Here is a 27,159-nt window from a genome sequence, read left to right on the forward strand (position 1 = left end):
AATACCCACTTACCACGCTCACATGTATGAAAGGTCTCTCTGTTGCCGAGCTTTCCATTAAGTGTTTTCATTTATGAGTTTAGATACACATTAAGCACTTTCATTTCGTTCACATAGTTGCTAACATTCCAATCATTTGCTGGGAGACTCTGCTGCTGATACAAAGCATCTAAGGACACCATGCGTGATAGGGTCTTTGTGGAACCTAGCCATGTGACCAGCATGTTATGTTTACTGCATTTAGTTCTATGTATTTGTTATGTTTGAATGCTCCTTTTCAATAAACGTTATTATATAGAAGAGAAAAGTTATTGTGCGGTTGTCAGCACTAAAAACTCTGAAATTATCTGACACAAAGATTCCAGGCACAAAAAAAGGAAAACCTGAGCGCCGGCAAAACAATCCCAACCCGTTCTGTCACTTCATTTGAAATTACAGACTGTTGGCAATTGCATTTTCAACAAAACCACGCTCCTTCGACCCACTTGTCTCTTCTGTGTACCACACTGAGGGGGTCATTCCGACCCGTTCGGACGAAGCGGTTCTTCACTGCGAACGGGTCAGAATTGCGCATGCGCGGCGGTCGCTTTATGCATGTACGTCGTTGCCTGGCGACGATCGTCGCCGGGCAACGCCGCCGCCAACGACAAATGTGATTGCAGCGGCGATAGCAAGAAGATGGACAGGCGGGAGGTGTTCCTGGGTGGATACTCACCGTTTCCAGCCGTTTTCGGGGAGTGGTAAGAAAAACACAGGCGTATCCAGGAGAATGGAGGACGGATGTCTGACGTCACAGCCGGGACCTTCATCGCTGGATCCGTCGCACTGGGTTAGTTGGTCTGACCCTGGTCTTGTTTTGAGTGAAACTTTTTTAGCATAGCAGGGCTGCACAAGCGATCGCAACCCTGCTATGCTAAAATACACTCCCCCATAGGCGGAGATTAGTTGATCGCACCAGCAGCAAAAAGTTGCTTGGTGCGAACAACTCGGAATGACCCCCTAAGTGTATCACTGGCCTTAGCATAATGGGCAGGATACATCATCACATTTTGCATGTGACGCATCCCGCTACTCATCACAAACATTACCTTTGATGCATCCCGCCCACTGACAACTAACGAGTTACCACTAAGCGGCCTATTTATTAATTATTATGTGCTATATTCCTTGAAAAACCCCTTTATCTGGGGATGTGAGCATATAATAAAATCCTGCGAATGTATCTATAGGAGAGACCGCATCAGAATTCGGAGATATCTGCTGCAATCTCCCCTGTTTCGACCACAAAACTCCTCCATAGAAGCAAAAATAAACAATGGATTATGACAAAAAAAGGACAAAAAACACCTCAGATAATCATGGTATGAAGTGTGTGAAATACAAAGATGGGATTTACTTCGTACCATTTTTAGGCCTCCACTACGCCAAATTTCACGTATCAAACACGCAATTCTTCACGTGGCTCTTTTGGAATTCCCACCTGGTGACCTTCACACACTGTGGTTGATCTTGATGTAACTATTGCAAATCTCCCTCAAAGAGATATAAACATGCTCCGCATAGTGTAATAAGTAATCAAAATAGGTTTTTAATAGATATATAAAAATCATATTAAAAATAAAGCATAGTACCGTGTAAAGCCTTGTTGGTCCCAAGGCATAAGCAAACACATGGACAGGAAAGATGGTGTTTTGGTGTACCCTGAACGAGCCGGTGAGGTATTCCTGAAGAGCAACCAGGAGGGCAGTTTTACCCGGGTTATACCATCTTTCCTGTCAATGTGGGAATTCCAAAAGAGCCCACGTGAAGAATTGTGTGTTTGATACGTGAAATTTGGCCTAGTGGAGGCCTAAAAAGGGTACGAAGTAAATCCTGTCTATGTATTTCACACACTTCATACCATGATTGTCTGATGTACACTATGAGAGGTGTTTGTTGTCCTTTTTTGTCGTTTCTCTGAGGTTATTTCGCGGATAAAAAGAAGAACTCCAACTGCTACTACCACAAGATTCTATGAGAGACATTATCTAGAGACTTTCCATTATCCCAATTCAGGAGCGCATAATCCATTGTTTATTTTTGTATCATTGTCTCTTGACATCTCTGTGGGTGGGTGTCAGGATTATTTTTGCAGCACCTTTTTTGAAGCGCAGAGTTTCTTATTTCTTCTGTGTCCTCCATAGAAGCATTGCCTATTGTAGCCTATAGGCTACAATTTGCAAAAAATACTAGGAGGAGGATGCCTGGCACCAATGCATGCATGGCCAGCAGACTGCACATGCGCAGTAGCGCAGTGGTCCCTGGCAGATGAAAGTAGAATGAACGCTAATACAATCACATTACTTTAACACATCGCTGGAATGAGCCTATCGTATTCCCAGTCTCTGCATGTGTTTTATAATACATGCCGGTGGTACAAAGAGCAGCAAAAAAAATTATAATTATCGGGTCAAAACCCCAATAATTAGTAAATGCCCCCCTAAATGTTAGCTTTCCTTGCTTACATTGTAACATAATATACTTTATTGAACATTTTATTGAACATGGGGGGTAATTCAGACCTGATCGCTGCTGTGCGTTTTTCGCACAGCGGGCGATCAGGTCCAAATTACACATGCGTATGCACCGCAGCGCACAGGCACATTGCACGGGTACAAAGCAGATCGCTGCTCAGCATTGGGTTTGTGCGAAGGATCCATTCACACGGGCGATCGCAAGGAGATTGACAGGAAGAAGGTGTTTGTGAGTGTTAACTGACCATTTTCAGGTGTCTGGAAAAACGCAGATGTGTCCATGCGTTTGTAGGGAGGGTTCCTGACGTCAGTTCACGGTCCCGGACAGGCTGATGTGATCGCAGCTGCTGAGTAAGTCCTGGGCTGCGCAGAGGCTGCACAAAATCTGTTTGTACAGCTCTGCTACACAGGCGTTCGCACACTTGCACAGCTAAAATACACTCGCCCTATAGGCGGCGACTATCTGATCGCAGCAGTGCAAAAATTGCTTGCTAACGATCAGGTCTGAATTAGGCCCATAGGTGGGAATCCAATTAGGTGAGAGTCTACAAATGCGAGTTTGTTTCATGAAACTGGCAGACTTTGCACAAATGTGCGCATCCGAGAAATGCGAGCTCCAATTAGAAGTGCATGAAAAATTGTGGAGTCCTTACTGAACTCCATGAAAGTGACAACTTCGTTACCAGGACCATATAGAAGGCTGTTAGTGGGCATAAAGAAGGTACTGGACACTCTTAAAAGGTGTCACATGGCTGATTTATATAATATATATGATATATAAAAAAATGTTGAATTGAACAATGAGGACATACTGCATGGCGACGCTCCCAACATGATGGCAACAATACCTGCATGATGTCTCGATCCCTGCCCCCCTCTACAATGGCTATCAATAACAAGACAGAATGTACATAGCCAGCAATTAGCATGCCCCCCCAACGGGTATGGATTGTTGGATAGACACAACTTAGGTCGACAGTCATTAGGTCGACCATGGAAGGTCGACATGCATTATGTCGACAGGGACAATAGGTCGGAATGGACATTAGGTCGACATGTCAAATGGTCGACATGGATTTTTTGACTGTTTTTGGTGTCGTTTTCTTCGTAAAGTGATGGGGAAACCAAATTGGTGCACCGGGTTCGCTTGCCATGATTCGGGCAAGGTGCCTCGCTTCACTCGACACAGGTTACCGTTCCAATCGCAGTCCACGTGGATCGTTAAGTATGAATTTTTAAAAAAAAACTCATGTCGACCTTTTGTCCTGTCAACCTAGTACATGTCAGCCTAATGACCATGTGGACCTATTGACCATGTCAACCTAATGCATGTCGATATTCAGTGGTCGACCTAATGACTGTCGACCTAATGACCGTATCCCCTCCCCCAACATTTACAGTACATATATCAGACAGGGGCATGACTACAACACAATAGGGGCATGGTTACACCCACTTGGGCATGTCTGCATATCTGGCTGTCCCATACTACCCTCCAGTAAATGGGTGCCACATCCTAGCTTTCCCATCAGGAAACCGATATGGAGGACAGCTGGGCAGAGTGGGACATTTGGGAGGTATGGATTAGCATTGGTTTGTCTAGTTCATCTTAAAGTAAATACCTGATTAGTTGAATTATTAATTTGCGCCAATGGCACAACTACCGTAACAGCAATGGTGTAGCAGCTACAACGCCCCCAGCTTACAGTCAGTTTCACACCTGTGTGATCTAATAATGTCTGGGTGCACCCATGCTTTGCAAATTTATACTTTTGTATCTTGCTATTAAATAACCACTTTTGAGAATATTGGTACTTTGCAAAAGTAAAAATGTACAATCCACATATGTATGAACAAGATCTTAAAGCATAACTCCCAACCAGTGGCAGATGTTACCTAGGGGCTGCAGAGATACAGCCCCACCAGTAAACCTCCACCATCAGTAAATCCCCAGTAATTGCTGTGGCTTTCCATTGGAAGCACTATCTGCTAATCGCTTGCTGGACAGGCAGTCTGTCAGATGTTACTTCCAGTGGGAATCCATTCCCCTGCTTCCCTACCAGCTCCCTAATATGCTGTTTATGTGGGCTGCAGGCAGCTGCAGCCCCCATGCAGTTGCGTCGATAGTGATGGTGGGTACTAATTACCCAGCCCCGGGCCTGATGGAGGGGGACCGGGACCCCTGTCCACTCCCGCCCACACTGCTGTGTGCTGGTCTGCAGTGTGGCTAGGGAGTCTGCTGCCATTGAGCAGCAGCATTAGTCTCCTCTGCCTGTGTAGGGGTAGCGATCACACTGATCATGTGCCCCCTCCTGGATTTGCTCCTGGGTGAGGGTCTCTCTGCACCCCCCTGTCCAGCGCGAAACTTCACAGTACTTTTTTCTTATATTTTTTTTTATGAGGCGTGGCCATGCCTCCCGAGATTAGGCCATGCCCCCCCAAAAGTACCTAGGCCTGGACAAGCTCTCTACTGCCCTGCTCCCTTGAAGACTGGAGTTACTGTAGGATCCACCACTGCTGAAAAATATACAGTATGGACTTGGGAAATTGGGACAATATAAGTCTTGCCTCAGATTCAGTCAAGCTCTGCCACAATGTTCCCAAACTCTGCAATAATCCCCACAGAAATACCCACTTTTTGGTGACACTCCTCCCCTCAGGAAGTATGGACAGTTGGGAGGCATGCTTAAAGAGCAATCACTTAAGCTTTTGTGTTTGATATTTTTATTGTTTTATATATCTGCCTCCTTCCTTCTACTGTAGTTTCAAAAATTTAAATTAAAGAATTTATAACAAAAATGATATATGACAGCATGCGTTTTACTGAGCTGATACACCCAAAATGACATGATTGGCATTGCTGTTTTACGTATCTAAAGCCATAGGTTGAGTTCTGACCAGGAATCTATTTGTATGGTCTCCCTGTGTATTTGAGTTTTGTCAAAATTGGCTTCTGTCCAAATTGCCCCAAAGTGTCATGGTTGTTGCAAAGAATTTAGACAGTAATACTGATGTGAATGAAATGTAAACATTCTCTGCAAAGCCTTGTATAATAAGTTGGTGCTATATAAATAAAGGGTGATAACTAAATGAATGTGACCAGCACTAATGCCTGTGATTACACATGCCATGTTATGAGGTCACAGCTAAGTTCTATCTTGCACTACGTGGAACAGTGCAGAAGTCAGGTCCTTATTCAGGTTTGTTAGCAAAAACAAAAAACAAAAAAAATAGCAATTAGGCAAAATCATGTTGCACTGCAGGTGGGGCAGATGTATCACGTGCAGAGAGAATTAGATTTGGGTGGGGTGTGTTTAAACTGAAATCTAATTGCAGTGTAGAAATTAAGCAGACAGTATTTACCCTGCACAGAAACAATATAACCTACACAAATCTAACTCTCTCTGCACATGTTACATCTGCCCCATCTGCAGTGCAACATGGTTTTGCCCAATTGCTTACTTTTTTGATTTGTTAACAAACCTGAATAATCCCCTCTTTTTAACAGGCATGCACTCTCCTAGTTCACAGACATACTTATAAATATTATTCTATGCTATTTCAGCTTTTTGTCTTACCCTTTTAGTATACAAGTTAAAAGATGTGCATGGAAATTTCACTTTTGTTGTTGAGTTGTTCTTTGCCTATCCAAAAACTAAAAGGAATCACATTCTGCTAACAACATCCTATATATCCAAAACATAGCTGACAATGTTGCTTGTTGATACATGTAGTGATATTAATATTATCTAGTCTATATGCAAATTCATATCCTCTCACAAGCTGCCCTTTCATTATGAATATAACTCCTACTTTATTTACACAGATTCATTCAGACTCAGATGAGGGGGATGGCTCCATTAAATACACTATTTCAGGAGAGGGTGCTGGTTCCATCTTTATCATTGATGAACTGACAGGAGACATCCATGCAACTGAGCGTTTGGATCGGGAGCACAAAACGTTCTACACACTACGAGCCCAGGCCAGAGACCGGAACACTGACAGACTGCTTGAGCCAGAGTCTGAATTCATCATTAAGGTGCAGGATATTAATGACAGTGAACCACGATTTCTGCAGGCACCATATATTGGAAGCGTCCCAGAGCTATCTCCTGTGGGTAAGTTATATTGATCGGGAAATATGGCCTAATAAAAGTTGTGTAGAAACGATGAACATTGTCTCTGCCCTCCTTACAGGTACATCTGTTATGGCAGTGTCAGCATGGGATGCAGATGACCCAGCCTACGGAAGCAGTGCAAGAGTGGTATACAGTGTCCTAGAAGGAGAGAAGCACTTCACTGTGGATAGCAAGACAGGTTAGAGTGAAGACCTGTTAAAGTGCATCCATTACCTGTATGTAAGGGTTCAGGCACAAAGTACCAGGTTTTTCTAGTTTATAAGCTGCATTCTCCTAAATATTGTTACTGCCCACATAATGACTGCTTCTGCCATGTGTGTTGGTGAAGGGTATAATTTAAGACTAGTACCTCAATATTATTTCAGTTATTTTATCCTTTAAGTAAAAACAATGGTATAAACACATGTTCTAGACCACAGAATAGAAATAACCAATAGACCATCCACACATTGGCTAGGTAGGATGGGCCACCTTTTGTTAATGTGCAGAAGAGAAGACATTCGCTTTCATTACTGTAACTTGTAAATTATTGACCAGCTATAACTACTTTATATAACTACTTTATATACGTAAAGTCTCTCATTCAGCCTGACAGCTTCTAATAAACATAGTTTTCAATTGTTCTGATTTGCAGTTAGTAAAAATAAATAAATAAATGAATGAATGAATAAAATCAGATCTCACTTATTTAGCATGAATAAAATATATATTTTGCAGAATTGCACTCATGTTCAAGTCATCTTAATTTTCCAGCAGTAAATTAGGTCACACTACAATGCATTTTTAAATTGCTTACAGTTACAATCAGCCCTAGGGCTTAGGTATCATAGTCCCTTTTCTACAGCCCTCACATTACCGCATGTTGTCCATTAATTATTGATGCCTATTAATCTACTGTAGGTTGCTGTCATGGATACTTGTAGCAGACCTTAGGAAAGTCACACACAAGCAGCATAAAACCTACATCATAGTTTAACAGTCTGACAGTCACTTAGTGCCTAATTACAAATTCCAAGTGCCAAGAAAAGTGATTCAATCACACAGCTAGTGTGCTGTGTACACATGTAGATCTGACAATGCTGTGGAGAGTGTCATGTAGACAAGACGTATACTTCAAGATAAAATATTCAGTTTAAAGACACAAGTATACTTCTGTTAATTGCTTAGTCTACCCAGTACCTGCATCCATTCTGTATAGGCATCAGGTGCAATTTCAAGGAGAATTATCTTTAAAATACAAATTTTTAATACAGTATGTACAGAAATACTCTGTATGATCTGCACAATTTATATGATAGCTTATAATTTCTGTAGTATGCCCTACATTTGTCACAGCTGACTTGTGGACTGTTAAATTCTTGACATAATAATAACTACATTGACAAATGAAAGCTAATTAAAAACAAGTATGTTCAAACATGATCAAGACGCCACTAAAAATAAAACTTGTTTATTCCATACATTATGTATCTGATCAAGCTAGAAATAAAATATTCTAATGTATTTAATATTTATACTTAACCGGTGGTGCAGCTACTTAGCTTCTGAAGAATGCATTTGTGTCCAAAACCACACGCCTTATGCCTTCGGCTCACAGAGATGAAAGCAGCACCCCCGTTTACAAAATACAATACAAATATTAAACTGGAGAGGTTGAAAACTGTTAATAAAACTGTTGTGGAGAGACTAAGAGGCCTATTTAGCAAGTAAATGTGTTACTTAAATCATGCAGAAACTAAAGGTTCCACATGATTTATGTTTCCAAGCCATGTAGGAAAGGCTTAACGGAAAAGATAACGCAATTATCTTCTCCGTTAATGCCCATACTCCTACATCATCGCATTGTAGCTCTCTACAGCACTTAACGTTTTCTGCTAAGCAGCAAGCAGAGAAATGTTAAGCAAATCTACCTTAATTAATGCCATCTGAAAGCACGTTATCTACATAAACATCTGTATTTCTTACGAAAAATACAGGGACAGGTAGAACATTTCCCATCAGTCCCTGCAGGTGAATGCAACTTCTCCCACTCTCCTCCCCTCATTCGCTATATACACAGCTCAAAAAAATAAAGGGAACACTAAAATAACAAATCCTAGATCTGAATGAATGAAATATTCTTATTAAATACTTTGTTCTTTACATAGTTGAATGTGCTAACAACAAAATCACACAAAAATTATCAATGGAAATTTATTAACCCATGGAGGTCTGGATTTGGAGTCACCCTCAAAATTAAAGTGGAAAAACACACTACAGGCTGATCCAACTTTGATGTAATGTCCTTAAAACAAGTTAAAATGAGGCTGAGTAGTGTGTGAGGCCTCCACGTGCCTGTATGACCTCCCTACAACCCACACAAGTGGCTCAGGTAGTGCAGCTCATCCAGGATGGCACATCAATGCGAGCTGTGGCAAGAAGGTTTGCTGTGTCTGTCAGCGTGGTGTCCAGAACATGGAGGCGCTACCAGGAGACAGGCCAGTACATCAGGAGACGTGAAGGAGGCTGTAGGAGGGCAACAACCCAGCAGCAGGACCACTACCTCCACCTATGTGCAAGGAGGGACAGGAGGAGCACTGACAGAGTCCTGCAAAATGACCTCCAGCAAGCTACAAATGTGCATGTGTCTACTCAAACGATCAGAAACAGACTCCATGAGGGTGGTATGAGGGCCCGACGCCCACAGGTGGGGGTTGTGCTTACAGCCCAACACCGTGCAGGACGTTTGGCATTTGCCAGAGAACACCAAGATTGGCAAATTCACCACTGGCGCCCTGTGCTCTTCACAGATGAAAGCAGGTTCTCACTGAGCACATGTGACAGACGTGACAGAGTCTGAAGACGCCAAGGAGAACGTTCTGCTGCCTGCAACATCCTCCAGCATGACCGGTTTGGCAGTGGGTCAGTAATGGTGTGGGGTGGCATTTCTTTGGGGGGCCGCACAGCCCTCCATGTGCTCGCCAGAGCTAGCCTGACTGCCATTAGGTACCGAGATGAGATCCTCAGACCCCTTGTGAGACCATATACTGGTGCGGTTGGCCCTGGGTTCCTCCTAATGCAAGAAAATGCTAGACCTCATGTGGCTGGAGTGTGTCAACAGTTCCTGCAAGACGAAGGCATTGATGCTATGGACTGGTCCGCCCGTTCCCCAGACCTGAATCCAATTGAGCACATCTGGGACATCATGTCTTGCTCCATCCACCAATGCCACGTTGTACCACAGACTGTCCAGGAGTTGGCGGATGCTTTAGTCCAGGTCTGGGAGGAGATCCCTCAGGAGACCATCCGCCACCTCATCAGGAGCATGCCCAGGCGTTGTAGGGAGGTCATACAGGCACGAGGAGGCCACAGACACTACTGAGCCTCATTTTGACTTGTTTTAAGGACATTACATCAAAGTTGGATCAGCCTGTAGTGTGTTTTTCCACTTTAATTTTGAGGGTGACTCCAAATCCAGACCTCCATGGGTTAATAAATATGATTTCCATTGATAATTTTTGTGTGATTTTGTTGTCAGCACATTCAACTATGTAAAGAACAAAGTAATTAATAAGAATATTTCATTCAATCAGATCTAGGATGTGTTATTTTAGTGTTCCCTTTATTTTTTTGAGCAGTGTATGTATATATATATATATATATATATATATATATATGTTCATTAAATATATATAGTACACCATGCCCAAACTGTGGTCGGATCATGCACATTAGAGCACAGGGAGGAAATTATTTTTCGACTGGGCACAAATAATGCTGGTAGAGACTTTGCAGGACAGCCTGTTTATGCAAGTGTTGTCCCTGAAGAGGTTTTTGCAGAATAGCTATGAAATGTAAGTAGTGATGTGCACCGGAAATTTTTCGGGTTTTGTGTTTTGGTTTTGGGTTCGGTTCCGCGGCCGTGTTTTGGGTTCGAACGCGTTTTGGCAAAACCTCACCGAAATTTTTTTGTCGGATTCGGGTGTGTTTTGGATTCGGGTGTTTTTTTCAAAAAACCCTAAAAAACAGCTTAAATCATAGAATTTGGGGGTCATTTTGATCCCATAGTATTATTAACCTCAATAACCATAATTTCCACTCATTTTCAGTCTATTCTGAACACCTCACACCTCACAATATTATTTTTAGTCCTAAAATTTGCACCGAGGTAGCTGTGTGACTAAGCTAAGCGACCCAAGTGGCCGACACAAACACCTGGCCCATCTAGGAGTGGCACTGCAGTGTCACGCAGGATGGCCCTTCAAAAAAATACTCCCCAAACAGCACATGACGCAAAAAGAAAAAAAGAGGCGCAATGAGGTAGCTGTGTGACTAAGATAAGCGACCCAAGTGGCCGACACAAACACCTGGCCCATCTAGGAGTGGCACTGCAGTGTCAGACAGGATGGCACTTGAAAAAAATACTCCCCAAACAGCACATGACGCAAAGAAAAAAAGAGGCGCAATGAGGTAGCTGTGTGACTAAGATAAGCGACCCAAGTGGCCGACACAAACACCTGGCCCATCTAGGAGTGGCACTGCAGTGTCACGCAGGATGGCCCTTCAAAAAAATACTCCCCAAACAGCACATGACGCAAAGAAAAAAAGAGGCGCAATGAGGTAGCTGTGTGACTAAGATAAGCGACCCAAGTGGCCGACACAAACACCTGGCCCATCTAGGAGTGGCACTGCAGTGTCACGCAGGATGGCCCTTCAAAAAAATACTCCCCAAACAGCACATGACGCAAAGAAAAAAAGAGGCGCAATGAGGTAGCTGTGTGACTAAGCTAAGCGACCCAAGTGGCCGACACAAACACCTGGCCCATCTAGGAGTGGCACTGCAGTGTCAGACAGGATGGCACTTGAAAAAAATACTCCCCAAACAGCACATGACGCAAAGAAAAAAAGAGGCGCAATGAGGTAGCTGTGTGACTAAGATAAGCGACCCAAGTGGCCGACACAAACACCTGGCCCATCTAGGAGTGGCACTGCAGTGTCACGCAGGATGGCCCTTCAAAAAAATACTCCCCAAACAGCACATGACGCAAAGAAAAATGAAAGAAAAAAGAGGTGCAAGATGGAATTGTCCTTGGGCCCTCCCACCCACCCTTATGTTGTATAAACAGGACATGCACACTTTAACGAACCCATCATTTCAGCGACAGGTTCTGCCACACGACTGTGACTGAAATGACTGGTTGGTTTGGGCCCCCACCAAAAAAGAAGCAATCAATCTCTCCTTGCACAAACTGGCTCTACAGAGGCAAGATATCCACCTCATCATCATCGTCCGATTCATCACCCCTTTCACTATGTACATCCCCCTCCTCACAGATTATTAATTCGTCCCCACTGGAATCCACCATCTCAGGTCCCCGTGTACTTTCTGGAGGCAATTGCTGCTGGTGAATGTCTCCACGGAGGAATTGATTATAATTCATTTTAATGAACATCATCTTCTCCACATTTTCTGGAAGTAACCTCGTACGCCGATTGCTGACAAGGTGAGCGGCGGCACTAAACACTCTTTCGGAGTACACACTGGAGGGAGGGCAACTTAGGTAGAATAAAGCCAGTTTGTGCAAGGGCCTCCAAATTGCCTCTTTTTCCTGCCAGTATACGTACGGACTGTCTGACGTGCCTACTTGGATGCGGTCACTCATATAATCCTCCACCATTCTTTCAATGGTGAGAGAATCATATGCAGTGACAGTAGACGACATGTCAGTAATCGTTGGCAGGTCCTTCAGTCCGGACCAGATGTCAGCACTCGCTCCAGACTGCCCTGCATCACCGCCAGCGGGTGGGCTCGGAATTCGTAGCCTTTTCCTCGCACCCCCAGTTGCGGGAGAATGTGAAGGAGGAGATGTTGACGGGTCACGTTCCGCTTGACTTGACAATTTTCTCACCAGCAGGTCTTTGAACCTCTGCAGACTTGTGTCTGCCGGAAAGAGAGATACAACGTAGGTTTTAAATCTAGGATCGAGCACGGTGGCCAAAATGTAGTGCTCTGATTTCAACAGATTGACCACCCGTGAATCCTGGTTAAGCGAATGAAGGGCTCCATCCACAAGTCCCACATGCCTAGCGGAATCGCTCTGTTTTAGCTCCTCCTTCAATGTCTCCAGCTTCTTCTGCAAAAGCCTGATGAGGGGAATGACCTGACTCAGGCTGGCAGTGTCTGAACTGACTTCACGTGTGGCAAGTTCAAAAGGTTGCAGAACCTTGCACAACGTTGAAATCATTCTCCACTGCGCTTGAGTCAGGTGCAGTCCACCTCCTTTGCCTATATCGTGGCCAGATGTATAGGCTTGAATGGCCTTTTGCTGCTCCTCCATCCTCTGAAGCATATAGAGGGTTGAATTCCACCTCGTTACCACCTCTTGCTTCAGATGATGGCAGGGCAGGTTCAGGTGTTTTTGGTGGTGCCCAGTCTTCTGTACGCGGTGCCTGTACGCCGAAAGTGGCCCGCAATTCTTTTGGCCACCGACAGCATCTCTTGCACGCCCCTGTCGTTTTTGAAATAATTCTGCACCACCAAATTCAAGGTATGTGCAAAACATGGGACGTGCTGGAATTTGCCCAGATGTAATGCACGCACAATATTGCTGGCGTTGTCCGATGCCACAAATCCCCAGGAGAGTCCAACTGGGGTAAGCCATTCTGCGATGATCTTCCTCAGTTGCCGTAAGAGGTTTTCAGCTGTGTGCGTATTCTGGAAAGCGGTGATACAAAGCGTAGCCTGCCTAGGAACGAGTTGGCGTTTGCGAGATGCTGCTAAAGGTGCCGCCGCTGCTGTTCTTGCAGCGGGAGGCAATACATCTACCCAGTGGGCTGTCACAGTCATGTAGTCCTGAGTTTGCCCTGCTCCACTTGTCCACATGTCCGTGGTTAAGTGGACATTGGGTACAACTGCATTTTTTAGGACACTGGTGAGTCTTTTTCTGAGGTCTGTGTACATTTTCGGTATCGCCTGCCTAGAGAAATGGAACCTAGATGGTATTTGGTACCGGGGACACAGTACCTCAATCAAGTCTCTAGTTGGCTCTGAATTAACGATGGATACCGGAACCACGTTTCTCACCGCCCAGGCTGCCAAGGCCTCATTTATCTGCTTTGCAGCAGGATGACTGCTGTGATATTTCATCTTCCTCGCAAAGGACTGTTGGACAGTCAATTGCTTACTGGAAGTAGTACAAGTGGTCTTCCGACTTCCCCTCGGGGATGACGATCGACTCCCAGCAGCAACAACAGCAGCGCCAGCAGTAGTAGGCGTTACACTCAAGGATGCATCGGAGGAATCCCAGGCAGGAGAGGACTCGTCAGACTTGCCAGTGACATGGCCTGCAGGACTATTGGCTTTCCTGGGTAAGGAGGAAATTGACACTGAGGGAGTTGGTGGTGTGGTTTGCAGGAGCTTGGTTACAAGAGGAAGGGATTTAGTGGTCAGTGGACTGCTTCCGCTGTCACCCAAAGTTTTTGAACTTGTCACTGACTTATGATGAATGCGCTGCAGGTGACGTATAAGGGAGGATGTTCCGAGGTGGTTAACGTCCTTATCCCTACTTATTACAGCTTGACAAAGGCAACACACGGCTTGACACCTGTTGTCCGCATTTGTGTTGAAATAATTCCACACCGAAGAGCTGATTTTTTTTGTATTTTGTCAATGGCCATATTCGTCCCACGGACAACAGGTGTCTCCCCGGGTGCCTGACTTAAACAAACCACCTCACCATCAGAATCCTCCTTGTCAATTTCCTCCCCAGCGCCAGCAACACCCATATCCTCATCCTGGTGTACTTCAACAGTGACATCTTCAATTTGACTATCAGGAACTGGACTGCGGGTGCTCCTTCCAGCACTTGCAGGGGGCGTACAAATGGTGGAAGGTGCAAGCTCTTCCCGTCCAGTGTTGGGAAGGTCAAGCATCGCAACCGACACAATTGGACTCTCCTTGGGGATTTGTGATTTCGAAGAACGCACAGTTCTTTGCTGTGCTTTTGCCAGCTTAAGTCTTTTCTTTTTTCTAGCGAGAGGATGAGTGCTTCCATCCTCATGTGAAGCTGAACCACTAGCCATGAACATAGGCCAGGGCTTCAGCCATTCCTTGCCACTCCGTGTCGTAAATGGCATATTGGCAAGTTTACGCTTCTCCTCAGACGCTTTTAATTTTGATTTTTGGGTCATTTTTTTACTGATCTTTTGTGTTTTGGATTTTACATGCTCTGTACTATGACATTGGGCATCGGCCTTGGCAGACGACGTTGATGGCATTTCATCGTCTCGGCCATGACTAGTGGCAGCAGCTTCAGCACGAGGTGGAAGTGGATCTTGATCTTTCCCTATTTTTTTAACCTCCACATTTTTGTTCTCCATATTTTAATGCGCACAACTAAAAGGCACCACAGGTATACAATGTAGATGGATGGATAGTATACTTTATGTATGACGACGAGTGACTGAAGACACAGAGGTAGGTACAGCAGTGGCCTACCGTACTGCTATATACAGTATAATGGACCTGGTGGACACTGTCAGCAGACTGCGTTTATAGTATAAAGAAAAAAAGACACCACAGGTATACAATGTAGATGGATGGATAGTATACTTTATGTATGACGACGAGTGACTGAAGACACAGAGGTAGGTACAGCAGTGGCCTACCGTACTGCTATATACAGTATAATGGACCTGGTGGACACTGTCAGCAGACTGCGTTTATACTTATAGTATAAAGAAAAAAAGACACCACAGGAGTGTTTTTCAGGCAGACAAACGTATACTGGTGGTCACTGTCAGCAAAACTGTGCACTGTACTCCTGCTATAGCTGCTCCCCAGTCTCCCCCACAATTAAGCAGTGTGAGCACTCAGCACAGTCAGATATATCATGCAGCACACTGAGGCTGAGCACAGATATGGTATGGAGCGTTTTTTTCAGGCAGAGAACGGATAAAAAAAAACTAGCAAAACTCTGCACTGTACTCCTCCTAACAGCTGCTCCCCAATCCTCCCCACAATAAGCTAAGCAGTAGCAATCAGATCAACTAACTATAACTATATAAACGGAGAGGACGCCAGCCACGTCCTCTCCCTATCAATCTCAATGCACGTGTGAATATGGCGGTGACGCGCGGCTGCTTATATAGAATCCGAATCTCGCGAGAATCCGACAGCGGGATGGTGACGTTCAGGCGCGCTCGGGTTAGCCGAGCCATACGGGAGAATCCGAGTATGGCTCGGACCCGTGTAAAAAGGGTAAAGTTCGGGGGGGTTCGGTTTCTCGGAAACCGAACCCGCTCATCACTAAATGTAAGTAAAGTAAATAGGTACTAATCATGTTGATATTGGCTGAAAATATTCAAGCCAATATCGCGATTTTCACTAGGAATAATGCATCCGGGATGGTTTTAAGGAGGAGGTGGGAGTGACAGATTGTCTATTTAACCAAATCGTCTTACGGAGTTCCACTGGCTCGTACGTCTACAAAGTCTGTCCCAATGAACCTGTAAATTAATCCTTAGCAGGTATCGCTATGACGGTTGAGTATTGTTCTGCTTTCTCTGTGAGATTGTTTTCATAAATGAATTTTTATCAGAATAAGCGTTTGTAAAGAAAAAAAATCAGATGTATTGTATTGCAGCTTTGGGTCTCTCAATAACAAATAGGCTTCTAAGGGGCATATCCAGTTAGCCGCAGGGTTTATCCCACACGCTAATCCCCAGAAGCAGCCTCAGGAGCTGGAAGGGAAATTACGCCTTAAATGCACCCCTGTGCATTTAACATGCATGGAAATCGTTTGATTCAGTATATTACACATAGAATCAGTGGGTTCCTGCGCATTACTAGAGGTTTTACTGCACAGTCAAAAAGCGAAATTATTGAATACCTCCGGGCGTTAAACCCGGAGCTTTCCCTTTGTGGTAAAACTTGCACATAATTGAATATGCTCCAACTATTAAAAAATATTGCAGAACATGGCATCAAACCTTACCTAATACATAACAATGTGCTGCCAACATCCAGTTCGGTACTAAATCACTCCCTTTTCCCCCATTGCTTTAAGCCTGCCAGTTCTTGCAGCAGTTCTTGTAGCAGTGCTACGGTAAAAAGGAGAAGTTACATACCTGAGTGCTACTGTACACAAGAGACGTCAGCAGCAGTCAGTGGAAACGGAATATATGTGCAAAGAATTCTGATACTGTATATATAGAATCATATACAGTTTCCTTTCATTTTTATGATCTTCATCTTAGTCATGTATATTCTTGATTTAATCTAGTTGTCAGATTAGGATATGCTGTAACATATGCCAACTGCTTCCGTGATAAACCTATACAGTTGTGTCTGATCTTTACCTATAGCAGCTGCCATTTCCCGTAGAGTTTGTGATCTCTGGTATCCCCCAAGTTTTTTTCCATGCAAAGACTATATAAGAGATTTGGGGATAAATGTACTAAGCAAGCTGTCACTTTTCAGTTTGTCTAAGCATTACATTTAAAACAGCAATTCTGTTTAAAGCAAACCACACTGGGCAGGATGCAGTAATGCATATTTTGTGATCAAACCTCTGAAATGCCATTTTCTAAGGTTTGGACACTTACCGCATATGCACCATGCTCCAGAATGCGATACAGTCCGTGGCTTGGATGTTGTGTCAATAGAATCCTTTGGGCTTCTTTTTGTGTCTCCTACCTGAGATGGATCCAATCAGATCGCTCACAGCACCCCCTGCAATGCACTCAACGCATTCACAGAAGCACTCTCGGGTCCTGAACCCGGAAGTCCTTCTGTCACAAAGGACTCCTCTCACCGGGAGAGCTGTCCTTTGTGATTTTCTTCAAACATATGGCATCAATAAACGCTAACGATGAGTGGTGGAATACACTACATTGAGCGGTATTATGCTTTGAATGATATTGCTATTTAAATGTCCTGCTTAAAAAAGCCAAGCTTAGTAAATTTACCTTTAGATCTTTGAGCACAGATAAAGATATTGCAATACATACTGTACATGTACAAACAGAAGGACAAGTATAGGCAACAAAGCAAGAATAGTTAGACACAGTACAAAAATTGTGTCAAACAAATAACAGAATTGTCGATGTAATAAACCGTCGTCAGGGCAGGTGGCAAACAGGAATAAGATAAACAGGTTGACATAACTACGGATGCCAGGCAAGGAAAATCTGAACAAGCAGAGGAAAAGGCTGCAGCAAGTGAGAATAGTCAAAATGAGCATGGTTAAACAATGAGCAGACTACAAACTGATATAAAGCACAAACCCCTAGGCAAACTAACACTATTACAGACAATGAGTGAATGGTGCAGACAGCCTAATAAACCCACAGTAACCAATTCCCAGCTGCTAAGCAGCTAAGTAACAGAGAAGACATGTAATGTCAAGACAATCAGTGTGAACTGTAAAAACAGACTGAGATGCAGTGGAAAACCTCATATTGCCACTGTCTATATCCCAGCCATAGATTCTTACTGCTATGGGATAAATGTAGACCAACCTTGTGAATTCTGCTTCTATCTCTAATAAAATGATTGGGGCCTTGATTTTGTTATTTGTACAATCAGACCCAACAGCGTTAGGATGCAATTTTTTGTGAGCCACATAGCAACATTTTGAAGAGGCCCCTGTCCCAGTGCTTCTAAAGAGACACGTCAGTGCAGCAGTTGTTAATTGTATGCCCATTAACAGTGCTCTAGTTCATTTTCTGAACCATAGTAGTGCCTTAGTTAATGTAATGCACCATTGTAGTCCCGTGGTTTATTTTATGAACCATAGTAGTGCCCTAGATCATGTTATGTCACATTGTAGGGCTGTCAGTGCACATTATGTAACACAGTACTCCCAATTCACATTATAGAATACAGTGCCTCCAGTTCATATTATGACACACTATAGTGCCTCCGCATCATACTGTGCCACATTACAGTACCCAAGTTCATATTATGCCACATTACAGTGCCCCCAGTTCATATTATGCCACACTATACTACCTCTTAATATAGCACCACATTACAGTCAGGGGTGGACTGGCCCACAGGGGTAAAGGGGAAACTCCCTGGGGCCCCACCTCTTCTACTAGGGATCAGGTTCCAGACTGTGCACTTCAATTATACATGATACATATGTTACCTTATACTGCACAGAACTATGGTGTACATTTATCAAGGGGACCAGCCCATGCACTCTCTAATGGTTAGCTAAGCTTCTGTGGCAGCTGGCCACATTCCCTCTGGAGACTGGCCATACCCCTAAACATGGGCTTCTACCACTGCATTTCCCCAGTGGTTCCTTCATGCCTCAGTCCAACACTGATTACAGTGCAACAGTTTATATTATGTAACATTATAATGCCCTGCAGTTAATTTTATACCTCTTTACAATGAGCAGGTCCAGGGGCACACCTAGATATATTGTAGGCCCCAAGGCAAAAATTTATAAGGGCCCCTATGTACCGCTGAATGATGAAAAATGTATATAGCACAAGTAACTTTAGCAGGGAAGCTGGGCCCCTCTCAGCTCTGGGCCCCATAGCAGCTGCACTCCCTGCACCTGTAGTAGCTACGCCCTTGTCGGGGCCTGATAGTGCAGTTCACCCTCTAAGAGATGCATTGAGCAGCAGTGGGAAGGGACATGCTATTGCAAAACATGTAATTACACCTCCACTTTTACCCCTTGCATCTTGTGGGCTCCCCTGGAAAAGTACAAACAATAGGCAAGTATGTTTTATTAATCCATATTTTCTGTTAAAGTAATTCTCACAAAATTATATTAGTTTTTTTACCTCTATGTTTTTATATTTTGTTGGTAAAATCAATTATACAGTCACTACACTTTCCAAAATCTAAAATGAAGAACTAGCTGCACATATGATGGAGCCTAAATGTGTTTTCCCTTCAGTCACAGTTATTGCTCCCTCATAGATAAGACTCCTATATTATTAAACCAACACACTCATGAAATGTGAAACATCTCAGTGCCTGACAGCCAATCAGATTCATTCTATTACTATGTGTTAATTATTAGTCTGAGTTCTTGGGAAAACAATAACTCATAGTGACAGATATATTAATGATCGATGGGTGCAACACTGCCAAGAACTCCAATCAAATGGCAGATCATTTGTATTTGACACTGACAGACCAGGTCTGGTGGTCAGGATGTGTGTAAGATGGATGAATTTCTTACAATTTGATATCATAAGTTCTTTCTGTCCCAGGTGTTATCCGCACAGCAGTATCAGACCTTGACCGGGAGTCCCAGGACCGCTATGATCTTGTCATTCAGGCTACAGATATGGCTGGACAACTGGGCGGGCTCTCCGGTTCAACAACAGTCACCATTGTCATCACTGACGTCAATGACAACCCACCAAGATTCCCACAGAGTAAGTGGAAGGGAGGGTGAGAGCAAGACTTAAATGTGATGTTTTTATTTATTTGTTGTTATCTAGGACTGCTGGATGTAACTTCATTCAAGTATTGTTTTAGGGGGTATTATGAGAAATTATGAGGAAAACCTAAAGTTTTCAAGATAAATCTATATAAAAATGTGCCTGCGATACAGCATGGTATACATTGCAATCTGTATTAATGGGAAAAATACAACTTAAATTATAAAAAAATAGATTCTAGTATTATTCACAAATATATATGTCACAGTACATTGGGAGATTGGTCTGCAACTGGAGGGGGCTTGACAACAGGACTCATGTCCTCATACCCCGCCTCCTGCTGTGCAATGACCATTTGTATTATCAGTGGGATGAAGGACCCTGCTGATGTAATTTGCAATGAATTGTCATCAAGCCCCTGTTTGGACACTTAACTAGGGAAGTGGAGCATCCTGGGAAATGCCCTGCTGTCCCTGGAGTCTGGGAGAACTCCCTGAAGTGTGTAAGTCTCCCAGACATTCCAGGGTATATGTAATAGCATATGAGCAGATGTGTAGTGTAAGGTCAAGTTTGCTATGGTGCCCTCACCCCCCTCCTAGTGCCAACGTTTGCCAGAGGTGGCCTTGCCAGCGTGTGAAGGCAAGTTATAGAGACCCTCTTTTACTACATACTACAACTGGAATTATTTATTGTCTTAATCAGTTCTATATTTCACATACACAATTAAAGCATTTTTTTTTACGGGGGGCTTATGGCCTTTAATGGGGGCTACTTTGAGAACTAGATCACTAGTGTTGCTTAGATTAAACTTGCATTAGATAAAGGACTGCCAAGGACAATGGTATTCTTAGCAGTGTCAGCTCCTGTATTCAACATAAATTTGCTTATTGTAGAACAAAAATAAACCAGAGTTTCTTTTGCATTAAAACATTTTATCATGAGGTCCAAATAAGGCAGACGAATAAGTCAACAATTACTTGCAGCCACCTGTAACTCGCAGTAAATTACACATACGCCTCCAAGAAAATCTTTGTACCAGATGAACAGTGTAAACAGAGCATATAGAAACATTGGTTTACCACCAACAGGGAAGGCTGCATGTTGTGGACCACGGTGACCAATTGCATACCATGCCACGTCCTTTCACTAGGGATCCTAGGCAATGTAGGAGCATTACCAGGTGTTTGATTCTGTTAGGGGCAAAGAAGGCAAGTAGCCGTTGCAATGGTGTGTAAAACTGGAAACGCCTGTGGAACTTGGCCCACCTATGATCTTTCATTGGACTCACTGTTTTTTGCAAGCGGCCCTAGTAGGGTTGCAAACAAATATCAGTAAGTCCAGGGCTAAATGCCACACTTACTTGTGGGTGCGACATGATCGTGTCTGGTTAAATTGAGCCCTAAAAGTGGTCTACAAGAGGGAAACCGATGAATTATGAACGCCTTCTCTGTTGGTGGTAACCTAATTTGACCCCAAATCTGACTATGGGGGTGATTCAGATCTGACCGCTGGGCTGCTAACTTTGCTGTCCTGCGTTCAGATAGTCACCACCCCCAGGGGGAGTGTAAATTCGCTGTGCGTTCGCATGTGTTTGCAGAGCTGCAAAAATCCACTGTGTGCAGTCTGTGCTCAACCTAGGACTTACTCCTACAGTGCGATGAGAACAGGCTGATCAGGGCCAGAACTGACGTCACACATCCTCCCTGAAAACTCTTGGGCACATCTGCGTTATCCCTGACACTCCCAGCAAACGGTCAGTTACCACCCACAAACGGCCTCTTCCTGTCAATCACCTTGCGAACACCCGTGCGACCGGAAATTTTAACACCATCCTGTCACTGACCAGCGATGCCCTTTGTTGTTGTCCAACGCCCATGCGCATTGCGGTGCGTACGCATGTGCAGTCTATTGCTGATCGCCCGCTGTGCGAAAACGCACAGCAGCGATCAGGAGTTTCATTTCTACTGTAGATAATAGTGCCTGAGAAAAGAGTGGGTTACCAACGAAAGCCACAAATCTGCCAGGGTTTGTAATGCTTTAGGATACACTTGGATTGACATACACAAAAACATTCCAAAAATAGACTTTTATATACTGTACTTGTGTTGTATTGGTATATTTCACTGAGGTGATTGTATGTATTAGTAAAGTTCACCTTTTTCTATCTAAATACAGGTATACATACATACATACATACATACATACATACATACATGCATATACAGTAAGAGTGGTTGCAAAAGTATTCAGTATTTCGAAAGGAAAATAAAAATATAAAACTGCTTGCATAAGTATTCAACACCTTTGATGTGGCAGCTTACCACAATAAACGATATTGCCTTAGCAACTGCCAATTAAGTTCATCCCAGTCGCCCGGGTATTAATAGTTAATTTTTATGAATTAACAAAATGCAAAGTGAATGATCAGAAGAGAAATCTAAATCAAATCACCCAGTCCTTCAAAACAGCATCAATTCTTCTAGGTACACCTGCATGGCATGGACACATCCCTGATGGTACTGTATGATGGATAAGTACATGCCTGTATTTCTCAGCACTGAGGACACCATCAAATCCCCAACTCCATTTGCTGGAATGAAATCCTAATTGGATTGACCCTAAATTGTGGCACAAACTTAATACTGAGGATTCCTCATCAAACACTACCCCAGCAGTGAAGTATGGGGGTGGCAGCATCATGTTGTGGTGATGTTTTTCCTCAGCGATGACTGGATATCTTGTTAAAATTGAAAGACAGATGGATGGTGCAAAATACAGGGTGATACTGCACGGCAACTGCTTCTGTCTGATAGGGGAAAGCTAAGGTAAGGTTCACCTTTCTGCAGCACAATGATCCCAAGCACAAGGTCAAAGCGATATTGGAGTGGTTGAACAGCAGATAGGTGACTGTTATACAATGGCCAAGTCAAAATCCAGATCTCAATTCAATTCAGAATTTGTTTCACTATTTGAAAATTGCAGTCCATAAGCTTCATTCAAACAACCTGAACAACCTAGCGCAAATCTGCAAGGAAGAATGGGCAAAAATATCTTGAAAACATTGTGCAAACCTTGTAGAAACTTACCCTAACAGACTTATGGGTCTATTTACTAAAGGCCAGTACTCACTGGCCGATGCGGGAGAGATGTGTGCTGAGCGAACCGCTCAGCACACATCTCTCCCGCCACTCAGCACAGCGCGAAGTGTGCTGAGCGTTCGGGGGGAGACGAGGGGGGGGGGGGCTCATTTCACCCAGCGGGTAAAATGAGCGACTCGCTAGATTGGCCTGCACGGCAGGCCAATCTAGCGATAGCGATGCGCGGGGCTGCGCATCGCTATCGCTGTGAGGGGTACACACGGAGCGATCAGGCTTAAAATCTAAGCAATCTAGTCAGATTGCGTAGATGTTAAGCAGCGATCGCTCCGTGAGTACCCCCCTTAAGTCCTGGATGTAGATAAAGTCGCTGGAGATAAAGTACCAGCCAATCGGCTCCTAACTGCTATGCCGCAGGTTGTGTTTGAAAAATGACAGCTAGGAGCCGATTGGCTGGTACTTTATCTCCAACGACTTTATCTCTATCCAAGGCCTAGTAAATAGACCCCTTAAAGATGTTATCGCTGCAATGGTTGCTGCAGTGGTTCTATTAAGTACTAGTCTACATGGGATTGAATACTTATGCAAGCAGCATATCAGTATATTTTTAAGAAAAATGTCTGCAGTAGAATAGTAATATGTACTTTAGGACATGTGATGGTTGCCGAATCTTGGGTGCTTTTTCCGGTCGCCCTGAAAAACATTCAAGTTTCCTGCAGCTGTCTGCTGTCCGCAATTCTGGCCCACTTCCTGAGTAAAATGGGTTGCTGATGAGGTGATTCACACTGAATTACATCATCCCTGAGGTACAATGCTCACAATCTCACCATTGTATAGTGGGAGGCAGGGCTGTAATTACATGATCACTTTTATGACCACCACAAAGCCCACCTATGCTGTGCCTTGCCCCCGACTTTACTGACTTGGCTGCCGCCGGCAAGTATACTTTCATAGCATACCGATTTGAAATAAAAGTATAATGTCTGTGCTGTCTGTAACAATTTGTGTATCATTATATAGATGTGTATACCCTACTATTGCAATGGGATGTATTTGTGTGACTGGCGGTCATGAGGTCACAATACCGATGCCGGCCATCTTGAAGCCGGGATCCCGGCGTTGGTATGTTGACCGGCGGTCTCCTGACCACCAGTCACACATACCCAACCCATTGCAACTGTTGTATCTGAAATTCCAGTATAAAAACTGGTAGTTAAAAGAATGAGCTATTTTCTATTAAAGCAAATGTAATATCCCACTTATATTTAGGAAAGTTCTCATCTAGGATGAGTTTTGCCAGAGGCTCCATTGACGTCACCTGGATGCCATAAACTGGAAATGATGTACAGTATGCCACTCACCTGCATTGTAAAACCAGATGCGTTTCACAAATACTTGTTTACCAATAACACTGAGCATGTGAGTCTGAAAACTAACTAGAGTTCTACATACTTGGCTAACACAGAGAAGCTTGAAATCCCTAGAGCCCAATAAATCTATAATATCTCGGTGCAGGCAGGTGTAGTCTATAAATATGGAATAGGCTGAAAATGAAGTCAAATAAGTAAAGAAGAAGAGTAAATAAATAAAACGATTTAAAATGAATAACATATTTTAGATTTTTTTTTTTTGTGTGTTACAAATCTTTCTTTACAATTAAGGAAGCTTTGGGAATTTTGTCAAAATGTTTTTAAATTAGTCCTTAAATTGTAGACAATAAGTACCGGTATTACAAGTCATTAAAATAAAATTGTTGGCAAAAATAATTTTTGTTGGGAAAAAGTCATTTTGAGACTAAGGGGTATGTTTACTAAGATGGGACTTCTATTTAAGATTAGATGTTGCCCATAGCAACCAGTCATATTCTACTTCTCATTTATCTAGCAACTTCTAGAAGATAATACCTGGAATATGATTGGTTGCTATGGGCAACATCCCATCTTAAATTGAATTCACATCTTAGTAAATGTACCCCTAAAAAGTAATTTACAATGCCAGTTTCACTTTAGTTAACCCACTGACATGTCAGGCCAGCATGTTGTCTATATGTTGATTTTGTGGGCACCATTTTTAAGACATTTACATAAAAGTGGTGGTTGTGGTGGTTGGAGGGGTGGTTGCATTTATTTGTAACCACACCCAATGTTGCTCATTTGCATGTAATTTACAGATTGTGATGCTAAATTGGAGATGGAAATAGTGGAGTTTTTTTTTATAGACTATTACTTACATAGTACATTAAATGTCACTTTTATAGACAAATATATTCTACCCTTAGCCAGCTTCACGTTCAGCTTACTGCCGTTTTACAATTATCAATCATTAGCCAGTGAGATCATCAACCATAAAAAAGGCATTTCAGCACTACCAATCTCCCAGTTCCTTATCACTTGGCTGGTTTCTATAGTAACAAGTTCACTTTGCCTATCACTAAAAGCCACTTGCAAAAACTTGCAGTAAAATGATTTTTTGGGGGGAAATCTTGTGCCTATATTTGTTTAGATGCCTCCTGGCATACAGAAAGCACATACAGTATGTATATCTAATCATCAAGATGACAGCAGCTATGGAGGTGCAAACGTTAGCATCTTCTGAGTGTACCTGGTTAATTGTGGGGTTAGATACCTTGTGCTTCTTGTATTGCAACAACATCCAAAAACATTTCATATTTCTGCACAAGATATAAAATGTAAAGGAGCAAAAGGACGTTATTGTACATGCAGGGCCCACAGGAGATTTTCGACCTTGATACTAGGGGAATGTGGCCATATCCTATTGTAAATTCTTAAATTGTCTTTGATACACTGCTGAAAGGTCTTAATGCCACCTTGAGGGCGTCCCTGTCCCTCCCTGGCAGGCCTGGTTTCCAGCAGGACCAGCACTTGGTCAAAATCCACCTAAAAATACACTTTTCTTCATAAAGGGATCAATTCAATTGCAGGCAGCCGCGAGATTGCATATTTTAATACAACCCTCCACTGCTGCCCTTTCAATGCCGTTGCTATGGCACATTGTGGCCATCGCTTACAATGCACCTCTAGTGAATTGACCCCAATGTGGATCAGAAAACAAACAGCAACAGATTTCCAGGGGCCAGGTCCTAATCTCCACCTCTTCCGAAGTCATGTAAAAGGACGAAAAATGCTGTGAGGCTCCTATCTAAACAGATAATGCCCCCTCAATGTGCATCTTCCACCCCTCGGATCTAATTTAAATAATCTCTCAAAATAAAATTCTTGTGTATTCATGCACCTACCCTGCAAGGAAGACACCCAATATGCGCAGCGCTTTCCCTCAGAAGATACAATGTACCCTAATCAACACACACTCCTGTCTCACATGCTCTGCTCCATAAACACACTTACATTTGCTCTCAAAGAGGCAAGTATTGTCAAAAAGTGGCATTCGTGGCAAAGACTGTTTAGGTCTAAATACCTTTTCCTAGCTGTAGGTGGTGCTGCCTGCTTTCTAATTGATACAATGACAATGATAGTAAAAGCAACAGTGACACTTGTCTCAAATACTGTATATGGTATAGTGAGAAAAAAAAAGGCATCATGATCACACTCAACAGAGTGAGAATGGAATAGCGTTTGCACCACTGTGAAAACATTTCTGTTATTGCCACCTCATGATATAGATAATAGAAAAACAAAATGCTTGATAGGAATAGATTTTTTTTGAAATTCAATATATGTTTTTTCTTTTAAAAATAAATGTCTATTTTTATAAAAAATAATTGTTTGGTGGAACTGAAGGATTTCTGGGATTTCTGTTCCACTACAGATGCTGCTTGCAAATACTCAGAGACTAGCCCAGTGAAGCGGTAAATTAACTCTTACCACACTGGGGTAGATGCTGGGCAAGATACACAGCTGTCACAGTGATTTATGTTATCGCTGATGAGATGCTGGGATGACTCATTTTATTGCTGCAAACAGGAACAGAAGGAAAAACGAAGGGTCTGATTCACTACCGTTTGCAAATGTTAGATTGTACGCAGTGAGCGATTATCAG

The 27,159-nt window shown here is 43.2% G+C and overlaps 1 protein-coding gene across 2 annotated transcripts in view; it reads left to right on the plus strand.

Annotated features, from left to right (window-relative positions):
* Nucleotides 1-27,159, plus strand: part of CDH22 (cadherin 22) — a 464,550-nt gene that overhangs the window by 317,533 nt on the left and 119,858 nt on the right. For both annotated transcript variants that reach the window (XM_063960457.1, XM_063960456.1), the window contains exons 3-5: nucleotides 6,340-6,634; nucleotides 6,714-6,833; nucleotides 19,874-20,041. In XM_063960457.1, the coding sequence (XP_063816527.1) occupies nucleotides 6,340-6,634; nucleotides 6,714-6,833; nucleotides 19,874-20,041 (583 nt within the window). The remainder of the gene's footprint in view (nucleotides 1-6,339; nucleotides 6,635-6,713; nucleotides 6,834-19,873; nucleotides 20,042-27,159) is intronic.

This window comes from Pseudophryne corroboree, chromosome 3, assembly GCF_028390025.1.
Source record: "Pseudophryne corroboree isolate aPseCor3 chromosome 3, aPseCor3.hap2, whole genome shotgun sequence".
NCBI classification, from domain to species: Eukaryota; Metazoa; Chordata; class Amphibia; order Anura; family Myobatrachidae; genus Pseudophryne; species Pseudophryne corroboree.